This window comes from Triplophysa dalaica, chromosome 16 (genome assembly GCF_015846415.1).
Source record: "Triplophysa dalaica isolate WHDGS20190420 chromosome 16, ASM1584641v1, whole genome shotgun sequence".
In the NCBI taxonomy this organism is placed as follows: domain Eukaryota; kingdom Metazoa; phylum Chordata; class Actinopteri; order Cypriniformes; family Nemacheilidae; genus Triplophysa; species Triplophysa dalaica.
In genome coordinates, this window is record NC_079557.1 from 6,086,798 (window position 1) to 6,105,177 (window position 18,380).

Here is an 18,380-nt window from a genome sequence, read left to right on the forward strand (position 1 = left end):
CAGTGTCACATTTTGTATAGAAGTTTAATCCATGGAACGCCGAAGTATCCTGTCATTATCATTACTACCACACAATAGAATCAATCTGTGTTAAAACTCTTTACAGTTTTGAGGAATGGTTCAGGAAGTGAAGACACTGATGCTTCTCTGCATGCTCATTGGATGCTCAAAGGGTTTCCCTTCACTTGGTGCAGCTGAAGATGCAGGCAGTACAGAAAGACCAGATACTATTTGGCATGTAAGTTTGACATATTTTTGTACTGGTGTATGCAGATATAAAATTGTGTAAGTTTAAGGTTTACTTTAAACTAAAAATACAGTTGAAGTCAAACGTTTTAATCCCCATATGCAAAATCCAGAAAATGCCGAAAATTTGTGGAAAATTAGAGGGATTTTTTTGTTTTTTTGTTTTATTTGTTTTATTTACTCCTGCCCTGAAACCAAAACATTTTCAGAGGTTTACACCCACCAGATTGTAATAGTTGTGAATGAGTCTCTTGATTGTCCTCAATGTACACATATGATTCTCAACATCATACAGTTACTGTTAGATATGAGTCAAATATACAGAGATCATGAAAAAGCAAAGATTCTGGGGTGCCCGGCTGATTTTTCTGAAGATCAATGGACAGTTCAATGACTCGGGACAAACAAAAAACGCTTAAACTACTATGACAATACATAAAAACTGTCATTGATTGTGCAAGTAACATAATATAGTATTAATAATCGGGGTGGGGGGATTTAAACTTTTGACCTGGGCTGTTTTTAGATTTTCTGTATTATTCTTTGGTGTGAACTTGTTAACATTTCGTTTTAAAACAACTTGTTCAGGGCAAGACTAAATGAAAAAGAACCCTTAATTAACCTCCTCTTATTCGTCCGAATTTTTCGACATTTTCCAGATTCTGCAAACAGGGGTGTAAACTTTTGAATTCAACTGTCAAGTCTGCTTAAGTTCTGGCATAAAACCAGGTCAAACACGAAGGCTTTTATTTTTCTAGGCTACTTAATTGACTAAAACATTGTTTATCTGATGATTTTTCTGTGCTATCACAGGTCTTGGATGTTACTCCACCAGTGTGCCGTGTGTTAAATGAGAGTTTGTTTTGTCCTTTATCATGTGGAATTGCAACTTGGCAAGTGAGTTATATCATGTCAGATGGCAGTGGCTCAGGAATCAATTTTCCTTACTTGTTCTACAACGGCTTTGGTGAAGTTAATACTGCACATGATATAACTAAAGATGGAAATGGATACGATACAACCATTTACTCATACAGTGGCTCCTGCTGCCTCAGTAATGTGGAGATTACGGTGTTGGATAAGGCAGGGAACCATGGGAAATGTCCCTTTAATATACGATACCATTTAACCACAGTCTTTCCAATGACTACATCCAGGTGCTCCATCACAACCATCTCTGTTGGGTCAAGTTTATTACTATTGGCATTAAAATCTATGCTGCTGTAAGATATACAGTAGACACGCTTTTAAACTCCAAAAATTTCAATAAATGATGCTCTTGGTTATGATGATGACTTTCATATTTATTTAACAGTTTTATTGTGTAGCTAGAAATAACACAGATGTCTAACTACAAATACTTTTTTATTCCTGTTTTCTATTTGTAATTTGTTAATATAATTATTGCATTTAATAAACGAAAATGCATTAATGTTAACTGTTATTGATGCATTACAGTATATTAACTGCATACAGTACATAAATGTCCTCCTAGTGGAAAACTCAAGTTCGTTATTGTATTGCAATACCAAGACTGTCCACGTGGGAGGCTTACACATTTTTGGTTTAAAAAAGTATATTGACAAACTGAATAATTACACAAACTAAGTTTATCCAAAGACTTATATACTCACTTTTTGCAATGATTGTTTTGAATTGAAAGTTTGTTATGGTTCAACCTGTTGATCTTGATTCTGTTGTGCTCAATGACTATCAAACGGTTGTTCTTTATAATATATCTCAATTTTTGCGCAAAATAATTGGTAAGGTTTAACTGATAGGATCCGGTCAACCTCAATGGTCTATAGGCTCCCTATAGTTGTAAAACAACAGGGTATACTGCAAAACTAGTAATATTATTTCTCAGTAAACCAATGAATATTAGGCTCAGACATGTTTAGATACTGCTAGGAAATGCCATACAGTGCCCTATAGGTACACACATTTCCAAGTGTCATGTCATATTTTGTGGTGACCTGACCCCTAAGGTTCAGTTTGGACTCTATATGTCAAAATTAAATTTAAATTATAAAACATTTAAAGCTTGTGATGTTGGGAAACAGAGCTACAACTGTAACAGTTTGAGGAAATTAAGTAATCAATACCTACTTATTGTGCAAGGTCTTCAGATACATTTTACTGCCTATAAAGACACACTTTTGTGTGAGAGGGTGTGTTTGGAGTATATATATACTGGTCTACAGGTCTCATTTCAAACACAAATCAAAAAATCCTTGACTGAGGAAATTCTTTTGATTTCATCTAAAGGTAAATGAAATAACATGAGTACTTTTTTAATAATTAACTTTAATAAATTATTATACATTTATAATGAAATACTTATTTAAGACATTACAATAGTAATTACGAAAATGACATGCTAAGTTTAAATGAAGAACGGGAACTTTTTGAACGTGTCCTCGTTTCTATCAAATAGAAATAATGTGAATCTTGAGTGTTTATGGTGTCCCTTCCTTGCTGACCTCATAATGTATCAAATACTCACTAGGTTGTGTACATTAGAATAGCACTTTCATTTGCTTTCTCATACGCTGTTAACCGAAACGACTTATGAGGGGCGTTTGAAAGAGGGGAATAGAACAGCTTAAAAATATCCGGGGTCAAATAATTCAGGGAAGTGCACAACAGGTACAAAATCATAAAGACCCTTTATCATTATTGGGCAAACTGAAAGAAAACTGCCGAAACTTTACTAAGTTTCGTTTTTTTTTGTAGTGTATGTATAAGCAGCCACCAATAGTGAGTTCTTCAAACATTAAGCAATCATTGTTGTGTTTAAAGTTAATGTTTAACTGTTTCGAATGTTTGCGAATGCTGCGTTCCAGACATTGGAATTAAGTACTTTTAATATAAGCTTAAAAAGCTATTTATTAGGCTAACTGTTGGTTATTTCAGACATACCTTGGCGTTGAATACTGTATGGCTGGGGTCGTTTTAAAATATGCTCGTTTATAGGGTATTGTCACGTCGTCCGCACGACATCCACTTTAAACAAATCATCAGCGCTCTTTGACCATCCGCGCATCAAATAATTCAGGGAAATGCACAAAGTGTCATCATTTTAGTCAAACGATAGAAAAATGTCATAACTTAGATACCTTTGTTCGCAGTCTATAAGTATAAGCATAAGCAGCCAGCAATAGTAATTTCTTCCTATATTCTTCCAGTATTGTGTAATTCCGGAAGACGCAAAAGGGAATTTCATCATGACGCAGTGTCACATATTGTATAAAAGTGTAACCCGTGGAACGCCTAAGTATTCTGTCATTATCATTACAACCACACAATAGAATCAATCTGTGTTAAAACTCTTTACAGTTTTGAAGAATGGTTCAGGAAGTGAAGACACTGATACTTCTCTGCATGCTCATTGGATGCTCAAAGGGTTTCCCTTCACTTGGTGCACCTGAAGATGCAGGCAGTACAGAAAGACCAGATACTATTTGGCATGTAAGTTTGACATCTTTTTGTACTGGTGTATGCAGATATAATATTGTGTAAGTTTAAGGTTTACTAAAGTAAAAATAAAGTTGAAGTCAAACGTTAACATCCCCCTTTGCAAAATCTGGAAAATGCAGAAAAATTGTGGAAAATTCTCTTGAGTGTCCAGGATGTACACGTATGATTCTCAACATCAGACAGTCACTGCTGGACATGAGTAAAATATACAGAGATCCTGAAAGATTCTGGAGGGCCCGGATGATTTTTCTGAAGATTAGTGGACAGTTTAATGACTCATGACAAACAAAAAAACGCTTAAACTACTATGGCAATACATAAAAACTGTCATTGATTGTGCAAGCAGCATATTAATAATCGGGGTGGGGGGATTTAAACTTTTGACCTGGGCTGTTTTTAGATTTTCTGTATTATTCTTTGGTGTGAACTTGTTAACATTTCCTTCGTAAAACAACTTGACAGTGCGGGACCAAAACAATGCAGATGACTTCTCTGGAATTTGGATGTAAATAATTATCAAAAAAAGTTGAAATTTCTTTTCAGGGTTGCTTAGGGGTGCCAAAATAAAAAGAATGGACGACGCCTATCAAATTAAAATGGCCATAAATCCAGAAGGGTTTAACATATCATCATGGGGCTCTGGAAATATGTGTATACCATCACTTCGAGGTCACATACAAAAGAACGTGGCGTTTGGACACTAGGTGGCGCTATAACAGTAAAAATGGCAAAATGTACATGTCTTTTAGTGGCCTAGACAACTATGTGTCACATGACATTTGACTAATACACAAACTACTGATATCAAACGATAGATCTCCTCATTCATAACAACTTTGCCTATTGAACCATTGATGTCTATCAAATGGTTTGTGAGTTATTGGTGATGATGTAAAAAAACTACTTTTGCTAACTTGTTCAAGGATTTTCAAGCAATTTCAAAATTTCTACCACAGTACATTTCTTTGGACTCTCTGGGTCAATAATCATCAAAAACATGTTGAATTTTTTTAGTTGTGTGACCTTAACAGGGTCCTTTATTATATTAACGTGAAGAATGTACGTTAAAGGTCGCTACTCCTTAATAAATAATCCAACTGACTTGCAATTAAGTAGTATTATTCATATGTAGAACCCTGAAGGAATGTTTGCATTCATTCATGTTTTTGTTCTTTATTTTTTTCTGTTTGGTTGTTTTCACAATACATATGTTGCTAAATGATTATATATCTGTGGGTAAACAAAAAATTGTGTGACCACCATATTGTAGAATGTAGATGATTCAACCAGGACCAATGAGAACTGTGTGTTTTGGCTTTCTTAGGTTGAGGGTGGAGAAGTCAGAAGAACTTTGAGGAAGTTAAGCGGTCCATGTGGAATGCCGAGTGAGTGAAGTTGAATGTATATAAGACTGTTTGCATCTATCTTCACGGACATTTTCGACAGAATAAGGAAGATAACATTCAGTGAGTTGTTTGAGCATGCAAAGAAATCGCATATTTAAGTGTCGTTGTTGCTCGGGGACGCGCAGTGAGAGAGGCCGCACACTTCTGAGCTTCGCTTGAATCCCGTACCATCTACCCAAGGATTGCTTTTTGTTCCTGACATTTGTGTGTGTGTGCAGGACTTTGATCCGTAGTGGGTGTGTTGGTGCCCAATCTGAGCCTGTTCAATGAAGGCATAGTGCCTTGGATGGCTCAGATGGCGAGAAACCCGCTATTACTGCTTGCAGTTATAATTTTAATTATTTCAGTGTTTTCTCTTCATGTACGTTTTAAAATGGCTGCTCTCCACCCAGGTACAAGCAAACATTCGCGTACCATATGCACGCAAAATCGCAATTTGGCGTACATATTAGACGATAATGCAACAGCGTGTTATTTATACGAAATTGGGTGCGACCAGGTTGGTATAATCATCCACCAATAGTGAGTTCTTCAAACATTAAGCAGTTCATTTTTGTGTTTTCCGTAAGACGCAAACGGCCCTAGCGATCTCCTAAGATTAAGTATCCCCCATCAACCCGGCTCCTCTCCCAAGCGCACAATCCCGCAGGAATCCCGGGGGTTGTGCTCTGCCCTCGGACCGGTTCCGAGCTCGGCGCACTCACTCGTACCAAGGTAGAGTGATTCGGGTTCGGATGGATCTGGCGAGCTCGGAGCCCGCTTCCCGGACAGCACGCCAAATACGCATAACCTTCAAAACCAAGCTTTATCATTATCCCTATCAACATGATTGTTATCTGCGCAGGTGAACTCGTGAACCACTTTAATCAATCTGTGTTAAAACTCTTTACAGTTTTGAAGAATGGTTCAGGAAGTGAAGACACTGATACTTCTCTGCATGCTCATTGGATGCTCAAAGGGTTTCCCTTCACTTGGTGCAGCTGAAGATGCAGGCAGTACAGAAAAACGAGATACTATTTCGCATGTAAGTTTGACATCTTTTTGTACTGGTGTATGCAGATATAAAAATGTGTAAGTTTAAGGTTTACTTTAAACTAAAAATACAGTTGAAATCATACGTTTAAATCCTCCTATGCAAAATCCGGAAAATGCCGAAAATTTTTGGAAAATTAGAGGGATTTTTAAAATTGAGTTTTATATGTTTTATTTACTCCTGCCCTGAAACCAAAACATTTTCAGAGGTTTACACCCACCAGATTGTAAAAGTTGTGAATGAGTCTCTTGATTGTCCTCAATGTACACATATGATTCTCAACATCATACAGTTACTGTTGGATATGAGTCAAATATACAGAGATCATGAAAAAGCAAAGATTCTGAAGAGCCCGGCTGATTTTTCTGAAGATCAATGGACATTTCAATGACTCGGGACAAACAAAAAACGCTTAAACTACTATGACAACACATAAAAACTGATCCTTTAAACGGGATTGTAAACTTTTGAATTCAACTGTCAAGTCTGCTTAAGTTCTGGCATAAAACCAGGTCAAACACGAAGGCTTTTATTTTTCTAGGCTACTTAATTGACTAAAACATTGTTTATCTGATGATTTTTCTGTGCTACCACAGGTCTTGGATGTTACTCCACCAGTGTGCCGTGTGTTAAATGAGAGTTTGTTTTGTCCTTTATCATGTGGAATTGCAACTTGGCAAGTGAGTTATATCATGTCAGATGGCAGTGGCTCAGGAATCGATTTTCCTTACTTCATCCCCACGGGCTCTGGTGAAATAAGTATTACACATGATATAACTAAAGATGAAAATGGATACAATGCAACCCATTACTCATACATTGGGTCCTGCTGCCTCAGTAATGTGGAGATTATAGTGTTGGACAAGGCAGGAAACAAAGGGAAATGTCCCTTTAATATACGTTACCCTTTAACCACAGTCTTTCGAATGGCTACATCCAGTAGCTCATTCACAACCATCTCTGTTGGGTCAAGTTTATTACTGTTGGCATTAAAATCTATGCTGCTGTAAGATATACAGTAGACACGCCATTAAACTCCAAAAATTTCAATAAATGATGCTCTTGGTTATGATGATGACTTTCATATTTATTTAACAGTTTTATTGTGTAGCTAGAAATAACACAGATGTCTAACTACAAATACTTTTTTATTCCTGTTTTCTATTTGTAATTTTATAATATAATTATTGCATTTAATAAACGAAAATGCATTAATGTTAACTGTTATTGATGCATTACAGTATATTAACTGCATACAGAACATAAATGTCCTCCTAGTGGAAAACTCAAGTTCGTTATTGTATTGCAATACCAAGACTGTCCACGTGGGAGGCTTTTTGGTTTAAAAAAGTATATAGACAAACTGAATAATTACACAAACTAAGTTTATCCAAAGAGTTATATACAAACTTTTTGCAATGATTGTTTTGAATTGAAAGTTTGATATGGTTCAAACTGTTGATCTTGATTCTGTTGTGCTCAATGACAAACGGTTGTTCTTTATAATATATCTCAATTTTTGCGCAAAATAATTGGTAAGGTTTAACTGATAGGATCCGGTCAACCTCAATGGTCTATAGGCTCCCCATAGTTGTAAAACAACAGGGTATACTGCAAAACTAGTAATATTATTTCTCAGTAAAACAATGAATTATAGGCTCAGACATGTTTAGATACTGGTAGGGAATGCCATACAGTGCCCTAAAGCTACACACATTTCCAAGTGTCATGTCATATTTTGTGGTGACCTGACCCCTAAGGTTCAGTTTGGACTCTATATGTCAAAATTAAATTTAAATTACAAAACATTTAAAGCTTGTTATCTTGGGAAACAGAGATACAACTGTAACAGTTTGAGGAAATTAAGTAATCAATACCTACTTATTGTGCAAGGTCTTCAGATACATTTTACTGCCTATAAAGACACTTTTGTGTGAGAGGGTGTGTTTGGAGTGTATATATACTGGTCTACAGGTCTCATTTCAAACACAAATCAAAAAATCCTTGACTGAGGAAATTCTTTTGATTTCATCTAAAGGTAAATGAAATAACATGAGTACTTTTTTAATAATTAACTTTAATAAATTATTATACATTTATAATGAAATACTTATTTAAGACATTACAATAGTAATTACGAAAATGACATGCTAAGTTTAAATGAAGAACGGGAACTTTTTGAACGTGTCCTCGTTTCTATCAAATAGAAATAATGTGAATCTTGAGTGTTTATGGTGTCCCTTCCTTGCTGACCTCATAATGTATCAAATACTCACTAGGTTGTGTACATTAGAATAGCACTTTCATTTGCTTTCTCATACGCTGTTAACCGAAACGACTTATGAGGGGTGTATGAAAGAGGGAATAGAACAGCTTAAAAAAAATCTCACTATTGAGATAGATTTATTCAGGGAAGTGCACAACAGGTACAAAATCATAAAGACCCTTTATCATTATTGGGCAAACTGAAAGAAAACTGCCGTAACTTCGCTAAGTTTCGTTTTTTTTGTAGTGTATGTATAAGCAGCCGCCAATAGTGAGTTCTTCAAACATTAAGCAGTTCATTGTTGTGTGTAAAGTTAATGTTTAACTGTTTCGAATGTTTGCGAATGCTGCGTTCCAGACATTGGAATTAAGTACTTTTAATATAAGCTTAAAAAGCTATTTATTAGGCTAACTGTTGGTTATTTCAGACATACCTTGGCGTTGAATACTGTATGGCTGGGGTCGTTTTAAAATATGCTCGTTTATAGGGTATTGTCACGTCGTCCGCACGACATCCACTTTAAACAAATCATCAGCGCTCTTTGACCATCCGCGCATCAAATAATTCAGGGAAATGCACAAAGTGTCATCATTTTAGTCAAACGATAGAAAAATGTCATAACTTAGATACCTTTGTTCGCAGTCTATAAGTATAAGCATAAGCAGCCAGCAATAGTAATTTCTTCCTATATTCTTCCAGTATTGTGTAATTCCGGAAGACGCAAAAGGGAATTTCATCATGACGCAGTGTCACATATTGTATAAAAGTGTAACCCGTGGAACGCCTAAGTATCCTGTCATTATCATTACAACCACACAATAGAATCAATCTGTGTTAAAACTCTTTACAGTTTTGAAGAATGGTTCAGGAAGTGAAGACACTGATACTTCTCTTATGCTCATTGGATGCTCAAAGGGTTTCCCTTCACTTGGTGCACCTGAAGATGCAGGCAGTACAGAAAGACGAGATACTATTTGGCATGTAAGTTTGACATCTTTTTGTACTGGTGTATGCAGATATAATATTGTGTAAGTTTAAGGTTTACTAGAGTAAAAATAAAGTTGAAGTCAAACGTTAACATCCCCCTTTGCAAAATCTGGAAAATGCAGAAAATATGTGGAAAATTCTCTTGAGTGTCCAGGATGTACAGTATGATTCTCAACATCAGACAGTCACTGCTGGACATGAGTAAAATATACAGAGATCCTGAAAGATTCTGGAGGGCCCGGATGATTTTTCTGAAGATTAGTGGACAGTTTAATGACTCATGACAAACAAAAAAACGCTTAAACTACTATGGCAATACATAAAAACTGTCATTGATTGTGCAAGCAGCATATTAATAATCGGGGTGGGGGGATTTAAACTTTTGACCTGGGCTGTTTTTAGATTTTCTGTATTGTTCTTTGGTGTGAACTTGTTAACATTTCCTTCGTAAAACAACCTTAATTCCTCTTATTCGTCCCAATTTTTCCCCATTTTCCAGATTCTGCAAACTGGGGTGTAAACTTTTGACTTCAACTGTCAAGTCTGCTAAAGTTCTGGCATAAAACCAGGTCAAACACGAAGGCTTTTATTTTTCTAGGCTACTTAATTGACTAAAACATTGTTTATCTGATGATTTTTCTGTGCTACCACAGGTCTTGGATGTTACTCCACCAGTGTGCCGTGTGTTAAATGAGAGTTTGTTTTGTCCTTTATCATGTGGAAATGCAACTTGGCAAGTGAGTTATATCATGTCAGATGGCAGTGGCTCAGGAATCGATTATCCTTCCTTCATCACCACGGGCTCTGGTGAAATTAATATTACACTTGATATAACTAAAGACGAAAATGGATACAATGCATCCCTTTACTCATACAGTGGCTCCTGCTGCCTCAGTAATGTGGAGATTACGGTGTTGGACAAGGCAGGAAACAAAGGGAAATGTCCCTTTAATATACGTTACCCTTTAACCACAGTCTTTCCAATGACTACATCCAGTAGCTCATTCACAACCATCTCTGTTGGGTCAAGTTTATTACTGTTGGCATTAAAATCTATGCTGCTGTAAGATATACAGTACTGACAATCTTTTAAACCCACAAATTTCAATAAAATAATGCACTTGGTTGTTGATGACTTTCATATTTATATATCAGTTTTTATTGTGTAGCTAGAAATAACACAGATGTCTAACTACACTTACTTTTTTATTCCCGTTTTCTATTTGTAACTTTATAATATAATTATTGCATTTAATAAAGAAAATTGCATTGATGGTAACTGTTGTTAATGCACTACAGTATATTAACTGCATACTGTACATTCATGTTTTTGGTATTTCCTACAAAAGAATATGAGACAAAAAAATTATACTTAAATTACCCAAAAAACTTTGATCTACATATTTGAAAATAAAAAATGCTTGGTGTTTATTGTTAAAGAGGGCAACGGATAGAAGAGTAACTGAAGGTTAAAATAATATAATTTTCTCTAGTGAAGTTTGACGTCCAGATATTCATGCAAGAATGATTGAATGATTCCAAGTGTAGCCATCACAGCTAAGAATAACAAAACACAAATCACCGTGTAAAAGCCTGGCAACCTTGAAACAAAAAAACAAGACAGAGCTTTAATGTGTTATCACTTAGCAGAATCTCAGAGAACAACAATATTATACATATATTTGAATAATACCTTTTCTTTGATTCATTTATATAGCCATTAAAATACATCTCTCTTGCCACAATATACAGAAGTCCACCAAGAGCTGCAAATACTTTAAAAAAGAAAATAATAATTATAGGCATCTACACAGTTTCTCAGTTTTGTTCTGACTTTCTAACACCAATTATTTTACATTTAGTTTACATGCATGTGATTGTGTAAAATACCTTCATTGCAAAAAATACCAGAGATCCACAATACCACCAAGAAGATGGGGTAAAACTCAACACTATTCTGACTACAGAAACAGAGAAAGGGCACAGTTGGGATTTTATTGCTAAATAATACTTAAAATGTTCTTACTTGGATAGAGCTAGTTTTTACATCTGATATATAAATTAAATTAAAAAGTCAGAAAATACCTTAAGTGTGAAGATCAAAAACTTACTGGGCACGAAATGTCCTTTCAAACTCAGGGGGTCCAGTAACAGAAGGTGGCATGACTTTATGCTTCATCCTAGACCAGCCCACACGCCTTGCCAGAAAACCTACAGAAAATCAAGCACTCTTATGCATGATAGTTAACTAGTTGCCTAACTTCAAGAGTAACATACTGATATTTAAATTAGGTTTATGGGCTTATTTATTTAGAGTATACTTTAAAGGCACCTTTTGAATAGATTTCCTTTAATCGATGTGTTCTCAACAAATTGTTAATGATTCAAGTCTACATTTGGATGGTCTTCGCAAGGTTTATCAAAAAGGGAGCATGCATTTACAGTTACCAGTCCTTACCTTTCGTGGTCGAAAGTCATGTATCCTTAAAGACAAATTCGGGAAACAAACATGCTTGGTGTTTTAACTTTTGAAATATGTACACTGACAAAGACTTTGAACTTACCCATGTGAAGAGCAGACAATAACGACACTGCAGCGAGTAGAATTGGCTGATCCGAAGTCATGTTTTGTGTCCAGAAAACTTCCAGTGGAATTATCGTCAGTATTTCAACAATTACAAAGACCGGCCAATATGACAAGTGAGGTCCTGTGGCTGAGATAAAAAAACCGTATCAAAAACCGGAACACTGCAGCCAAACAATATTAAAGCCTGTTTAAACAGGCGTGTTCGACTTCATGCCATGTGTACCATCAGCGTATGACGTCAAAGATCAGAGTAGCGCGAGAGCGATTTTAAGGTATACAGGAGTAGACTGTTGTTGAATAACTCTCGCGTTTATTCAATGCAACACGCCTACTGTATTGCGTAAAGCTTTACATAGTCGAACAAACCTGTTTGTGACTAAACATTATTTCAAGTGTCATGTCAAAACATGAACTATGGCCCAGTCATCCTCAATTGGCGGACCGAGACATGGCCTAATAAACCATTTAAAACGTTTGGTGAGACGCGCGTCTACACAACGGAGAATCACATCACACACGCTCGCAGGAACATTTATGTAGTTGATATTTTGCCGCTATATCCTCTAATATCTTTCTCTAGCGCCAAACACGCTTCATTTTGACCATATCCGCTCCGCACGCGCTTCTTCTCAGCCAAATGCGCTCATCAGGAAGAGCATCAAACAAGCGCTTTTTTAACAAAAGTAATGCAGACAAATTACTTTCATAAAGCATTAACATTAGTGATCAGCATGTAAACATTTGTGACCCTGTGAAAACCCAGGCTAAAGTCTCATAGTCTAATCGATTATTAGATAACAACCATAAAAGATTAATTTCAAGCATTAATTTCACAAAGATTTTGGCATTATTCAGTCAATATTATATTTTCACAGAATATTCTGTAGGGTGATTTTATGATGGATTTTTGGTGGGTTTTCAAAAGCAGGGTCACATGTTCTAATTGGGAAATTATTTAAATATAGAAGTATACTATGAATGGTATGGATAGGCTTATTAAGTAGGATTTTTTAATCAATAGTGTAATACCGAGGTCCAAAAACTGAATTTGTCACACAAAAAAGTGACTTTCTTGATCTACTTTACCGTATGTGCATTAGAAAAGGTTTGGAGAGGAAATTACACAACAATTGCTAAAACCAACTCTGTCTTTTTATGTTAATCAGTAATGAAAGTAAACACATGGTCAATTTATAATTTTGTACAAATACAACCAGAATGAAATACAACCTGCCTTTCATAAAGAATCATAATGCATTTGGTTTAAAATTACATAAAGGTAAGAGGTTTCCGTGTTTGAGTGACTGTCCCTTTAACTTTTTTGTGTAGCTACAAAAGTTGCAGACACTTTTTATTAAAATAGGTCAATTTAAAATAATATATAAACAGAATTAAAGAAAGAGAATTTGTTTAAAAGTAATGCATTTGAATTATTTGCTAATCATATAGTTGTTTACAGGCTAACCACAACAAATACACCTGATATAAGGTCATCCTACATAAGGTTATCCTACAGTAATAAATTGGTTGGATTAATTTACAGGGCAAAATAGCCTATAAACTTGTCCATCTTTAAAAAAAACTTTACAGTGTAAATACCCTATCAGACTATCATACAGTACTAAACAAGTAGGATTAATGTACAATGCAAAATACCCTACAACATTGTCCTATTGTTAAATAAATATGTGGATATAACAACGAAAATACCACATATTTCAGCCTGTCGTAGCAGTATAAAACTAACAGCCAGGAATATTTTACAGCGCAAAAAAAGTGACGCAATAAGGTTGTGCGAATGCCTGGTAGGACAATTTGACAGGTATGATGAAATTTCAGGACACCGGCCTCATTATAGAAGTAAGCGGCTGCTTTAGGGCCTCGCCGCCACTAGGGGGCTCCCAAGAGCACATGAAAATTACAGCTTTTTGTCATATATTCACGACACACATCCATTTGCTCACGTAGGGCCGTACCTACTTTTTTCTGTGATGTGTGTGAATTTTTTTAAATTACTGACTTTACTGCTTATGAAGCCGAAATAATCAAACATTAGCGACAATCTACTATGTGCCCGACGAATTTCCGGTGTCACCAGAAGTCGGGATGTCAGTATCCGGTTTGCTCTCTCACGACGCAAAATGTCAGTGTTTAAGTTAAATGTCAGAGGATAAGAAGTAATCGAATGTGGTGTCCCGACAACTAAACAACTTAGTGAGTCGCTGTTTATGAACAAGCCCATAGAAGCAAATAATTTAAACGAACCGATTCCCTGATATCATAAATTGTGGATTCCCCATAATACAGGATACATCTGATACAAGAATTCTGAATAGTTATAATGTCTGCCTTGTGCGTTGAAAAAACTAAAAGATGGTTGTTTTCGAACCAGTTGCCAAAGAAAAGTGATTTATTCTTATAAAGAATATTAACTTACCAACGTTAGAGCACTGAGGTTTTAATGAAAATGTTGACCGTGATGACTCTTGATGATGTCAGAGATTGTGCGCCGGAGTCGTCAGATCTGCGCAAAGCATCTTCAACAGACACAACAGCCCTCGAGTACACGAAAAAAGCAAAGCCCCAAAAATGGACAGCGATGATGACAACATGGAAGAAGTGGTGGAAGGTACGATAAGCGTATTCTCAAACGATACAGTGTTCGTAAGTTTGTTTTTTGACTGTCAGACTCAACTTTTATGCGGTCTCATTTCGTCGAAGAGCCCCCTCATTCCGACACGAGCTGCCAAACACGCGAGTCCCTTTAGGTTTGGATTTCCTAAATCCTTTCTATGATGAAAAGCAAGCAGTATTTGGGCTTTGCATTTGGTTTCAAAGACCCTTTAAATTCTGAATATCTAAAGACGACAGTGTGAGTGATAAGAAGAAATATAACGGAAATGATTGATCGGTTGCTAGTATAAACTAATTTATTGTAATATGTTATTAAATACGTATGTTTGTTACATTCTGCCAACCATTAAGTTAAAACATTATAACTCCTGTGTATAGATTTAGTTTATACTTTCGTGGACGTAATGCTGTTACCACGTGGTTACAGAAATAGTTGTCGTAAGATTTCGTCATATTGGACTCAAATGACACATGACCATTTAAGAAAAAAAACGATGCTCTGCTCCTGTATATGTCTATATGCTTAGACTAATTTAGTCATAGTGCTACGTTTGACAAAATTTAGTGCTAAAATGTTATTTCACGTTTCAGATACCTTTTTCAACACTTCTGAGAACAAAGTAAATTGTGTTACATGTGACATATTTACAGTCATTAATATAGCTTGAACGAAACCACACCATGAGAGTTGCCCTGATGTCAGTACTGGTCAACAAACAATCCACTTAGAAGCCCATGGTTTCCAGGAGAAACCGCGCTATAATTTGGGTTAAAACGCAAATGATGCCTGAATAGCTGTTAATTGTGTTTTCAATTTATTATGCCTTAGCTGTGATAACAATGTCCTTCTTTTATAGGGCCACTGGATGAGGACGACCAACCTCACGGTTTTTGTACTGTAACCTACTCATCCAGCGACAGATTTGAAGGACTCTTTGTTCACGGGGAGAAGAATGGAAAAGGCAAATTCTTCTTTTTTGATGGGAGGTACGAGACTTGTGTGTGAAAGTCTATAATTGATTTCCAAATGGTTATTTAAGAATGATCCGTCACTGTAAATCAGTATCTTTCAAAGTCCCATGCAGACATGGATTTCAATTTCTTGAATTTCTTCATCCCTTCCCTGTCTCAGTTTTTCTTATGGGCACACACCCCTTTTTTGATGTCCTATTTTTCTACATGCAGCCTGCAGCTGCAGCCTTCTGATCAGGTTTTTATACCGATGTTACAAAAAAAATTGTCCCCCCTTGAGGTCCTATTCTAACTTTTTTCCTTTTATTCCGTCACTTCCTATCTGTACTCCACTGTCCTGTCTAAAAAAAGCAAAAAATGCCCACACGACTTGATAATACTGATTGTCCAAAGATTTAAAGAATCCGTCAGCGTTGCCTCCATGGTGTTTCCTTTGAGATCTGGTCCTCATGTAACAATATTTCACCCAAATTTCACTCATTATTTCTCTATGTAGTACGCTGGAGGGTTTCTATGTGGACGATGCTTTGCAGGGCCAGGCTATTTACACATATGAGGATGGAGGTGCTTTACATGGGACTTATGCAGACGGCGAGCTCAATGGACCTGCTCAGGAGTTTGATCTAGAAGGTCACCTTGTCTTTAGAGGCCAGTACAAGGACAACATCCGCTGTGGCATGTGCTGGACCTACTATCCGGTGGGATTTGCTTGACTTGGCTATTTAATGAATGTTACAAAAAGTTTACTTTGATTATGGACATTATGACAAAAGTACTGATAATAGTACCAAACTTGTTTTAAACCGGTAATATTTCATCAGGAAATGGCTTTTGATCCAGTTTTCTATGTAGCTTCTTATTCTTCACTTGTCGTTGTGAAGGATGGTGGCTGTGTGGTGGGGGAGGTGAATAAGGATGGAGAGATGACCGGAAATGCTGTGGCCTATCTCTACCCTGATGGGTCTACTGCACTATATGGCACCTTCGTAGATGGAGAACTCATTGAGGCCCGACTTGCCACTCTTACCATGCGAGAGAGCGGCAGACCACACTTCACGGTTAATCCAGACAGTTAGTTGATATTCTTTCTAAGACTTGTCTGAAAAACTTTTCTAACTTTAACATTTACACTTTCCATCACTTCATATAATCATACTTTATTTAATTTTACTCAATAGAGAATAGAGAATGAAGCGATGTAGTTATCTAAATGTTAATGTTGTTTTTTTCCTCTTGTTTAGGTACTGTTTATTGCTATGATAAATCTACTTCTTCCTGTATCGCTGGTCATAAACTGTTCCCTGACCCCTACGAAAGTCAACGGTTGGTGCAAGCTGTGATCAACCATGTAAACCTCAATCTATCAAATTTTGCTTTGAAAGTGCTCCCTATTCTCCATTGTCTTATTTTTATTTGGGAGGTTCTGTTGGTTCCCCACATTAAATGTAATATTATTGACATTATGACAGTTCCTCACTCAAACTAAAAGCCGATGGTCTTTTTGTTTGTCTAACAGTGTTTACGTGGGACAGACACTTATCTCTGGAGCTGGAGAAGGACTGTTTGCAAAAACTGAAGCCAAGGCCGACACTGTGATGGCTTTTTATAATGGTGTCCGCATCACACATTCAGAGGTGTTTAAACTTTTACTTTTTTAAACACTAAATAGCTTAAAATGCTTAATATAAAAAAACACATCCTGATTGTTTTCTTATAATATTAAAAACTCACAGGTGGACAGTCGTGACTGGTCTCTGAATGGAAACACAATTTCATTTGATGACGACACAGTGATTGATGTTCCTGAACCTTTCAACCTGACTGAGAATTATTGCGCATCTCTGGGCCACAAGGCCAATCACTCCTTCACCCCCAACTGCAAATATGACCCGTTAGTGTTGATATTTGTTTTATAAACATACAGAGTTGTTCTTTTCTTTCTTACATTGAGTAAAACTGTATATGGATCCTGTGTGTGAGTATGTATTAGACATGCATTGATATATAAACACAATGACATATCTTTAACCATATCTGTACATGCTTTTATTTAGGTTCATCCACCCTCGTTTTGGGAAAATAAAATGCATCCGAGCAATCTGTGCTATACAGAAGGATGAGGAACTCACTGTCGCTTATGGTTATGACCATGAACCATCGGGAAAATCTGGTCCAGAGGCACCCGAATGGTACACAAAGCAGTTGCAGGAGTTTCAGCAAAGAGAATCAGGAAAAGAGACTGAAGAAACCTGCTAATTTCCTTCTCACCGCCAAAGCATCATCCCTTCCAACCAGCACTTCCATCAGAGACTAATTCTATCCTTTGACTTTCTAATAGTGTACAAATACTAACAAATAATTACTTTTTTAGGTATTCTGTTACAATTTCCTCTTTCTGAATGTATCCTGGTCTGTTTACAAGGATTGTAACTGTGAAAATACCCGCTCAGATCATTGAGTAAGCTGCAAAATTGTATGGTTCTACACTGTGGAAGGACTATTATGTGGTTGGCCACTGTGTTGGTGAATATTAATTGGAAATGGGCAAGTGATCGATAAGGCATTAAGCTGTGGAGTGGGAATGTAATAAAGATTACTGTAACTATTCCTTGGGATCTTCTATGAAGTATTAAACCAGTCTCTTACTGCTCTTCTGTTGTGTTCTCCTACATTAAAAATACTTAAGATACTTCTATATATTAACCTATTGGTAACACCAATAATTGCACATGAAAACAAATGTTTCCTGTCATTTTTTCTGGCAGTATA

The 18,380-nt window shown here is 36.3% G+C and overlaps 2 protein-coding genes and 1 long non-coding RNA gene across 6 annotated transcripts; 2 read left to right on the plus strand and 1 right to left on the minus strand.

The window, feature by feature from the left end:
* Positions 1-75: 75 nt before the first annotated feature.
* On the plus strand, positions 76-10,548 carry LOC130437857 (uncharacterized). Of its 4 annotated transcripts, none has more exons than XR_008909241.1 (7): positions 76-238; positions 3,586-3,717; positions 5,051-5,192; positions 6,025-6,156; positions 6,762-8,203; positions 9,282-9,412; positions 10,072-10,548. It is a non-coding gene; the product is annotated as an uncharacterized LOC130437857 (long non-coding RNA). The 4 variants fall into 4 exon arrangements; XR_008909239.1 differs by lacking the exon at positions 76-238 and adding an exon at positions 2,393-2,514; XR_008909242.1 differs by lacking the exon at positions 3,586-3,717.
* Positions 10,549-10,554: 6 nt separating this feature from the next.
* mgst2 (microsomal glutathione S-transferase 2) lies at positions 10,555-14,581 on the minus strand. The gene is made up of 6 exons (XM_056769496.1): positions 14,443-14,581; positions 11,983-12,132; positions 11,530-11,629; positions 11,309-11,379; positions 11,112-11,193; positions 10,555-11,019 (listed from the first exon to the last, which is right to left on the minus strand). The coding sequence occupies exons 2-6, from the start codon at positions 12,041-12,043 to the stop codon at positions 10,908-10,910; spliced, it is 426 nt and encodes a 141-aa protein (XP_056625474.1). The 5' UTR covers positions 12,044-12,132; positions 14,443-14,581; the 3' UTR covers positions 10,555-10,907.
* Positions 14,522-18,261, plus strand: setd7 (SET domain containing 7, histone lysine methyltransferase). Its single transcript, XM_056769495.1, has 8 exons — positions 14,522-14,634; positions 15,497-15,626; positions 16,108-16,309; positions 16,493-16,682; positions 16,853-16,934; positions 17,128-17,245; positions 17,345-17,502; positions 17,666-18,261. The coding sequence occupies exons 1-8, from the start codon at positions 14,595-14,597 to the stop codon at positions 17,865-17,867; spliced, it is 1,122 nt and encodes a 373-aa protein (XP_056625473.1). The 5' UTR covers positions 14,522-14,594; the 3' UTR covers positions 17,868-18,261.
* Positions 18,262-18,380: the final 119 nt, after the last annotated feature.

Coding starts and splice junctions, on each gene's coding strand:
- setd7 (XM_056769495.1), top strand. CDS start 14,595: ATGGACAGCGATGATGACAACATGGAAGAAGTGGTGGAAG. Junction 15,627..16,107: donor TTCTTCTTTTTTGATGGGAG/GTACGAGACTTG, acceptor TTCTCTATGTAG/TACGCTGGAGGGTTTCTATG. Junction 16,310..16,492: donor TGTGCTGGACCTACTATCCG/GTGGGATTTGCT, acceptor GTCGTTGTGAAG/GATGGTGGCTGTGTGGTGGG.
- mgst2 (XM_056769496.1), bottom strand. CDS start 12,043: ATGACTTCGGATCAGCCAATTCTACTCGCTGCAGTGTCGTTATTGTCT. Junction 11,380..11,529: donor GAAAGGACATTTCGTGCCCA/GTAAGTTTTTGA, acceptor CTGTTTCTGTAG/TCAGAATAGTGTTGAGTTTT. Junction 11,020..11,111: donor ATAAATGAATCAAAGAAAAG/GTATTATTCAAA, acceptor TTTTGTTTCAAG/GTTGCCAGGCTTTTACACGG.